This window comes from Vitis riparia, chromosome 18 (genome assembly GCF_004353265.1).
Source record: "Vitis riparia cultivar Riparia Gloire de Montpellier isolate 1030 chromosome 18, EGFV_Vit.rip_1.0, whole genome shotgun sequence".
Taxonomy (NCBI): Eukaryota; Viridiplantae; Streptophyta; class Magnoliopsida; order Vitales; family Vitaceae; genus Vitis; species Vitis riparia.
In genome coordinates this window covers 3,763,844-3,771,730 of record NC_048448.1, presented here as the reverse complement: position 1 = coordinate 3,771,730, position 7,887 = coordinate 3,763,844, and the positions used below count along the sequence as shown (strand labels likewise).

General features: G+C 32.1%; 1 protein-coding gene across 1 annotated transcript; it reads left to right on the top strand.

Annotated features, from left to right (window-relative positions):
* The first annotated feature begins 2,373 nt into the window (after window positions 1–2,373).
* LOC117906487 (beta-1,3-galactosyltransferase 7) lies at window positions 2,374–7,887 on the top strand. The gene is made up of 11 exons (XM_034819509.1): window positions 2,374–2,590; window positions 2,814–2,910; window positions 3,006–3,064; window positions 3,151–3,362; window positions 3,464–3,527; window positions 5,559–5,631; window positions 5,725–5,845; window positions 5,959–6,046; window positions 6,171–6,296; window positions 6,705–6,814; window positions 7,257–7,887. The coding sequence occupies exons 1-11, from the start codon at window positions 2,499–2,501 to the stop codon at window positions 7,406–7,408; spliced, it is 1,194 nt and encodes a 397-aa protein (XP_034675400.1). The 5' UTR covers window positions 2,374–2,498; the 3' UTR covers window positions 7,409–7,887.

The window sequence follows — 7,887 nt, the reverse complement described above, 5'->3', positions numbered from 1 at the left end:
ATCTGTGCGTGTGCATGAGTGTACAATTTTGGTATTACTATCTATTATATGACCAAATTTTATTGAATTAATCAAATAGATCTGTAGTACAACTTTTTTTTTAAATGGAAAAAATTAACAAAATAAATAAAACAATTTATCGCCCAAAAAAATAATATGAATATTTCCCAATAATATTATAATATTATAATATTCTGTCTTTTTTCAATAATATTATATTTTTATATTATAAAGTAATTCATTTTAATAAATTAAAATATGTGGTAATTGATTATATCAAAATTGTCTATTATACTATTAAAATAATTAACAGAATAAATAAAAATATAAATAAGGAATAAATATAATTTAGTTATTTAATTATTTTTTATATAAATTAGTTTATATCGAACAAAATAAAATACTTGGTTAACTCCTTAATTAATTAATTATTCTATTTTATTATAATATTAGAATAAATAATAGAAAATTAAATTAAAAATAATCATCAAATGAAATTTAATTAATTTTTTTAAGTATCATGTAAAAAAACATTGTTTGGTAAAGAAAACATTTTTAATATTTTTAAAAATTTATTTGATAATGAATTTAAAAAGCTCTTTTAACTTAAAAAGTGTTTAACAAAATTAGGTGTTAAAACATTTTTAAAAATCTAAAAAATTACAAATAGTATCAAATGTTTTTTTTAAAAAAACATTTTATAGATGATTATACTAAAAATATTTTGAGAAGATAGTGTTTTTACTTGAAATGTTTTTATTAAAATTATATTTTTTAATTGTTTTTAAAATTTTCATAAAATACTATAAATGATTTTTCAACATTATAAATATATTTTTTATATTTTTAAAATTTTATCAAACACCCACTTTTAAGAAAAAAACACTTTTAGGTAAAAATGTTTTTTAGAATCACCAAAAAGCATGTTTAATAGTATAAAAAATGTTTTTTTTACCATTATAACATTTTAAATATATATAATACTTCTTAGAATTATTATAAATCGCAACATAAGAATGCATTTGACAAAAACGTTTATAATTTTTTTTTAATACTTAACTTATGATAATTTTTTTTAAGTGTTAAATATATTACAAACGTTTCTTAAAATCATTTCAAAACCGATTAAAATATCAAATAAAATTTTATTATTTTCATATTTAAAAAAAAAACAGAAGATTAAAAAAAAAGTTATTTTAAAATATGAAAATAAAAAATAAATATTATAAAAAGTTTTTCCCACTACAAGTAAATTAAATTATTTCTATAAATAATTTTTTTAATACAGTAATATTCTTATAGAAAATGTTTTTAACTTTTTTAATATTTTAAAAATTTTATAATTCAAAATATTAAAAATATCTCCTATAAACACAATTTAAAGAAACCTGCTAAATGGATAATAAAATATAATATTCAATAACTAAATTTTATCAGTAAAAAAAATTGTGAATTGACTAGAGACTATCAACAACATAAATTTCGTTCTCCTTTACAGCGATACTTATTTTATTTCTGTATGAAATTATTTAATTAGCTCGATACGGTCTCCAATGCAATAATTTTCTCACATCCTCGTTTGAAAAAAATGGTGGTTGTGGCCCTTGTGGGGTTGGGACTCGGGGGAGAGGAGCGGGCGTGACATGAATGAACGAAAGCGACGGTTGCCATCCTTCCACGTGTGTGGTTTCTATTTTTTTATTTTTATCGTTTAACATAGAGTTGATAAAAGGATCATCAATAGTGCATGAGATTGAATTTCAAAAAGATTGGAAAATAAAAACAAATCAAAAAATAAAAATATTAATTTTTATTCAAAATAAATACAATAAAAAAAATAAAAATTAAATGAAAACTTCACCATTACATGCTATCATATTTGAATTTATTGAGTGATATCACATGATATCAAATAAGATATCTTTTCATATTATATCAAATTAAGTGATACGGCCAAATATTTAATAAGACAAGAAAATGTCATGCTTATATTTGATTTATAAAAAAAATAAAAAATGAATGAAAAACTATTTATAATTAAAATATTTAAATAAAAATTTTATTTATATTAAGCCATATATATACTAGCATTATTTGATGGTATATTTTAAAATATAAATGTAACTGTTTTTAATTAAAATTATCTGTATTACAAATTAAGCAAAATAAAAAATAAAAAGGAAATTAATAAATTTTTTTTACTTCTTCGGTGATCTTGTATATATTATTATTATTATTTTTATTCTTATTATTATTTAAATTTTCATAATAAGTGAATCAAGAAAACATAGTTTAATTAGAAAACATCGACGACACACTTCCGTGACAACTAGAAAACATCGTCTAATTAGGAGTCGAAGCCGTCACGTTAGAACACTACTGGACGCGTTTTGGGAGTTTAAACGGAAGCTCTGGGGCCTAAGAATATCACTGCGCGTGAACAATCTCGAACAGTTCAATCTCTCTCTCAATTCAGCAGCTCTCCTCTCTCTTCAACGATGAAGAACCGAAGCAGCAAAAAATTCTCTGCGAAATGGATTCCTATTATATGCGTCCTCTGCTTTTGCTTTGGAATGCTCCTCACTAACAGGTCTCTCTAAGTTTTTCGGTGAATCTCTTGAAATTTTTATTTAGTTGGACATGTTTAGCTCATTAGTTCATGAAATTAACATGCGGTTTGGATGATCTTCTCCACAGATCGCAGATCTTCAGTGATTTTCGTTTATTTATTTTTGTTTTATTTTGATTTTTTGCTGTTGTATTTCATCGCATTACGTCGGTGGACATTGATGGCGATTTTGATTGTGTTGCAGATTGTGGACTCCACCCGAATCCAACAGCCAACTGATTTCGAGGCGTCAACATGAACAGGAGCTGCAAATAATTTCCGAGGGTTGCACGACCAAGAAGGTTTGTTTCTATTATCAAAATTCTCAATAAAGTTCAAATATTTTGTACCCTTTATTTGATACGAATTTGATTTATTTATTATCATATTACTACAGAAGCCGACGCAAGAAAGGGATGTAATGGAGGAGGTGCATAAGACTCACGAAGCAATTCAGTAAGTGAACGATCGAGGTTTTTTCTTTGTTGTTGTTTCAATCGCAATCTTTACTTATAGTCTGGTCCACTGTATGGATTTGTTAGATATCTGGACAAGTCGATTTCAATGCTTCAGATGGAGTTGTCGGCAACCAGGAATTCCCAGGAGATGAGGAGCTCGGACGGATCTGGTGCTATCTCGACTTCATCTAGTGGAGTCTCAGAAAGGAAGAAGGTGTTTGTGGTAATTGGAATTAACACTGCTTTTAGCAGTAGAAAGCGACGTGACTCTGTTAGAGCAACTTGGATGCCTCAAGGTATAGGTTTTTAGATGTCCGTCATGGCATTTTTTGAGTTAATTTCAACGTTAATTGAATGGTTCGCATAGTAATTTGCAGAACTGATATCTTGTGTTCAGGGGAGAAACTTCTTCAATTGGAGCGGGAGAAGGGAATCGTTATCAGGTTTATGATTGGCCACAGGTAATTACTTATCTAATTCCCTCTCCATCATGCGGTTGAATTTATATTATATGGAATTGTGGAACTGCATACACATCTTAAGTCAACAAAGTATAGACACTTGAATGAAGGTAAAGATGTGGTCTTGGAGTGCTGTATGAGATGCAATGTTCAAATTCTGAGAAAAATAAAGATTGTGAATGGTGAAATTCTTAGATTGAAGCTCAGAAATGCCAGGAAAGGAAGATCCAAACATGATTCATGTTTTTGGCAGGCCTAATTGATGATTCTTGGTTAAGATAGTATGGTCACTTGCAAATAAAGCCACCAATGGCACATATAAGAAGGAGCATGTGGCTGTACACACATGGTTAATAGGAGGATACATGTGGTCAAAATGTTTAAATCTATGCATCTATTGGTATGATATTTGTATAGCTGTAACAGTATAGCTTTGACAAGGCTTTGGACAGTGATGGGAATGAGGTTGCCTCTAAACATCCTTCTGTCTTCTTTCAAGCTAAATTGGGCATGTACTGCTATTTCACGGCCTTTGATTGACATCGTATGCAACATAATCAAGCAAATTGTTCATGTACTAGGAGATCTAAAACTGATGTTAACTCATTAGCCAAAAGTTGTGTGGTTTGGTGTTTGGGTGCTTTTCTTTGGGGCATCTACAGAGCAGACTTGTCTGGCTGAGTTTAAATAATTTGCATTACCATCAGTACTGAGCTCTGTTTCCCCTTTCCTATAAAAATGATGAAAGATATAGTGTAAGGTATTATTATTGTCTGGCATCACATGTGCGTTTTATTTTAGTTTTTGGAATTTTGTGAGTTAGGCGGCTTTGAAGCACACTTTTTGATGGCTGTCATTTTGGTAAGATCAGAGTAAGTGTATTTTTTAGAAGAGATTAATGGATTGGTGGATTTGCTATAGAGAAAATGTATTCATCAGGTTTTTTAGGCATCTTTTTTCCATCTTGAGGGATCCTTGTCTCTCTTGGTCTTAGTGGCTGATTGTGATCTTTTCTGCCTCTCCCCATAAAATCTCACGCAACATTGCTTGGTGCCTGGCAACTTCCTATCCAAGATTATGTTAAATTTAACTTTGCTAGCTGTTCTTGGGGTGCACCAGCCAACTGGATCTTGGTGATTTGTTGAGGGGTTATTTTGGTACTTCTCCCAGTTTTTTGGCAGGAAGAAAAGGTTATTAGAAGGTGTCTTGGTTGGTTTGGAAGAAATGCAAGAAATTTCGACGAAGTTGTCACTCATTATTATATTGTTTTCAGTTAGTTGAAAGATGGTCTAGTAGATCCTTGGAACTTTTTCTAACCTTCTCGAGGTTCTAGATATTTGGGGAGTCATGGATTGTTCTTTTGTATACTCATCAAGGTAACTTGGAAAATTACCTCATTATGAAGGGATGTGGGCTGGGGGGGTTTGGGGTTAACTTCCAATAGACATTTCTTTGGGGAATGTTTGCTTCCTCTTCTTAGTGTTTGGTTGAGAGTTTAGTGTTCATTGTTGGTTTTCTTTTTGTGTGAGCTTGATCCAGTTTCTCTTTCCTCAATTATTACCATTTTTTGGGTGGGGTTTGGGGGAGTGGAGGCAAGGAGAATTATGATGAATGCCGTTATGGCATAATTATATTATATCATGCATTCAGATCTCAACAAAATTCAAATTGGGTAATACAGAACTTTGACATTTTATGCTTATCTCCCCTATCTTTCTCTGGTATGCATTTTAGCACTAGATTGCTACATCAAGTCCCAAAAATTGATGAACTAAAAGCTACTGAAGGGGGATCGTTCCAGAAATGCAGATAAAAACAGGGGCTCTGTTTCATGAAAATACCATTTCTGATGGATATGACACATGATGGGAGCATATCTATAATAAATGCTATACTAAATCTCTCTACCTCACTATTTCTACATATATCATAGATCTTATGCATGCAATTGGACATTAATATATTATTAGCATAAATGTTCAGCATTTTACTGAAATAGGAACTGATCGGATGATATTTCCATTGATTCAGTGCAACACCCAACAGCATCTTAGATCGAGCCATTGATTCTGAAGATGCTCATCATAATGACTTCCTCAGGCTGGTAAGGAAGCATAAATTGAGTTGCTCTATATTTATCAGAAGATTTGAGACATTTTATCAAGATGTTGGTTTCTGTACTACATTTATCTTGTAGGAACATGTTGAAGGGTATCATGAATTGTCCGCAAAAACAAAAATATTCTTTTCAACTGCTGTAGCAAAATGGGATGCTGAATTCTATGTCAAAGTGGATGATGATGTCCATGTCAATTTGGGTAATGAATCCCTCTTTCCTTTTTTATCCTCCACAATACTGAAAATTTGGACAAACCATTGCCAAACTTGGGTTTCTCAAGTTGTTATTCTTGTTGTGGTTTTTTTGGTATAGGTATGCTAGTTGCTACTCTTGCCCACCACCATTCAAAACCAAGAGTTTACATTGGGTGTATGAAATCTGGACCTGTTCTTTCACAAAAGTAATCCTCTCAGGCTTGTAGATTGATTAGAATCTTGCTTCAACTTTCTTTATGCCTTTCTTTGTCATTCTTTCTTTCTTTCCTTTTTTTCCCCTTACACTTTTTTTTCCTGCTTGTCTTCTAGGAATGTAAAGTACCATGAACCAGAATACTGGAAGTTTGGAGAGGAGGGGAACAAGTATTTCCGGCATGCAACTGGGCAGATTTATGCAATCTCAAAAGATCTGGCCACATACATCTCGATCAACCAGTAAGAATTGAGTTTTTTTTTATATGGAATTAGCCTGTTTTGCCATTTTCTGAGCTACCATATCAAAAGGTCTTGCAGTTCATCCCCTGGGCATGATTTTCACAAAAAAAAAAAAAAATTTACAGATTTTCATTCGAATATTAAAAATGTTGAGCACAAATTGGTTGACTTGGCCGATATTTTGAAATATTTGAAATAAATTTTGACATGCATCAAACTCAACATGCCTTGAAATCTGTTAAAATCTAAACCCATGGGCCATGACCATTACAGTTGAAACTGGCTGATTTTTAAGTGTATAGTATACCTAACCCGGAGGAAAGCCTGATATGGTGAAGTCTTCCACATTAAATAATCTTCTGTTTTCTGAGATGTGGTTAAAGCTCTGGGGGTGTATTGTGAATGCAGGCCCATATTGCACAAATATGCCAATGAAGATGTGTCTCTTGGTTCGTGGTTTATCGGTCTTGAAGTTGAGCACATTGATGAACGCAATATGTGCTGTGGGACTCCACCAGGTAATGTTTTTTTGAAGAGAGATTTAATCAGATATATCCATTTCCTAACACCAAATTGATGCATTCTTAAGAACTGTAAATGGAATTGGCTTTTCTTCATTACTGGAAGATCCACCATTGGATACCCCTACTCGAGATTGTTAGTGCCAACAATCTGTCATTGGATATTATTTTACCACTTGATATGGATTTCACTGGCATTATTTAAGTGTTTCCAGAATCGAAGTAACTTGATATGATCAGGCAGCCCGATAATCTGACCATCCTAAGCTATTGCTATCTCACTGATCATATAGCATAGGCCTGTTAAATGTTGGGCAATAATCTTTATTTGCAAGTCTGTGTATCTGATTTTTTGACCATCCTAAGCCAACCCATCCCTAAAGTTGTTAATGGGTAGGTTCCTCCTCCTAACATCTATTTTCTCTATCTGCTATTGCAGATTGTGAGTGGAAGGCCCAGGCAGGGAATGTCTGTATTGCATCATTTGACTGGAGCTGCAGTGGAATTTGCAACTCAGTAGAGAAAATCAAAGACGTTCATGCAAGGTGTGGTGAAGGGGATGGGGCTGTTTGGAGTGATTTTTTAAATTAAATATGGCAGGAAGGTGTTTATTGGACAGTGAGGGGGTGAAACCATTGATTTCCAGTCAGCTAAAAAGATAACAAAGGCAGTTGTGGGAGAGAAAGAAATGCACGCAGAAATAGCAGTCCAGTCTCTTCCACATTTTGGAAGGCCTTGTAGAGTTGATTAGCAAGATGGAAACTATTTCTTTTACAGACTACTGGCTGTTGATTAGATTCGGCATTGATTTAAGAAAATCGATTTTTTTTTTTTTTTTGGGAGCAAATATTAGAGGTTTTATTTATTCTTTATTGTTGGAGTTGAATGTACATGTAATTGGGGTGTTGGGTGTTGTAACATACACAAAAGAAAGATGTCTTTAAATTAATCCCTTCTTTGGACTGCCATCCTTCATGTAGCGGGAGGAAGATGACGTTATTGAAGTCAATTTTCTTCTCTGATTGTAACTTCCAATGTTATTGAAGTCATCAGATTTATAGTTGGTAATC

Bases quoted from the DNA above. Each gene is read 5' to 3' on its own strand.
- LOC117906487 (XM_034819509.1), top strand. From the start codon at position 2,499: ATGAAGAACCGAAGCAGCAAAAAATTCTCTGCGAAATGGATTCCTATT. The intron at 5,632-5,724 runs GTAAGGAAGCAT...TTTATCTTGTAG, and splicing joins ATAATGACTTCCTCAGGCTG to GAACATGTTGAAGGGTATCA. The intron at 6,815-7,256 runs GTAATGTTTTTT...CTGCTATTGCAG, and splicing joins GTGCTGTGGGACTCCACCAG to ATTGTGAGTGGAAGGCCCAG.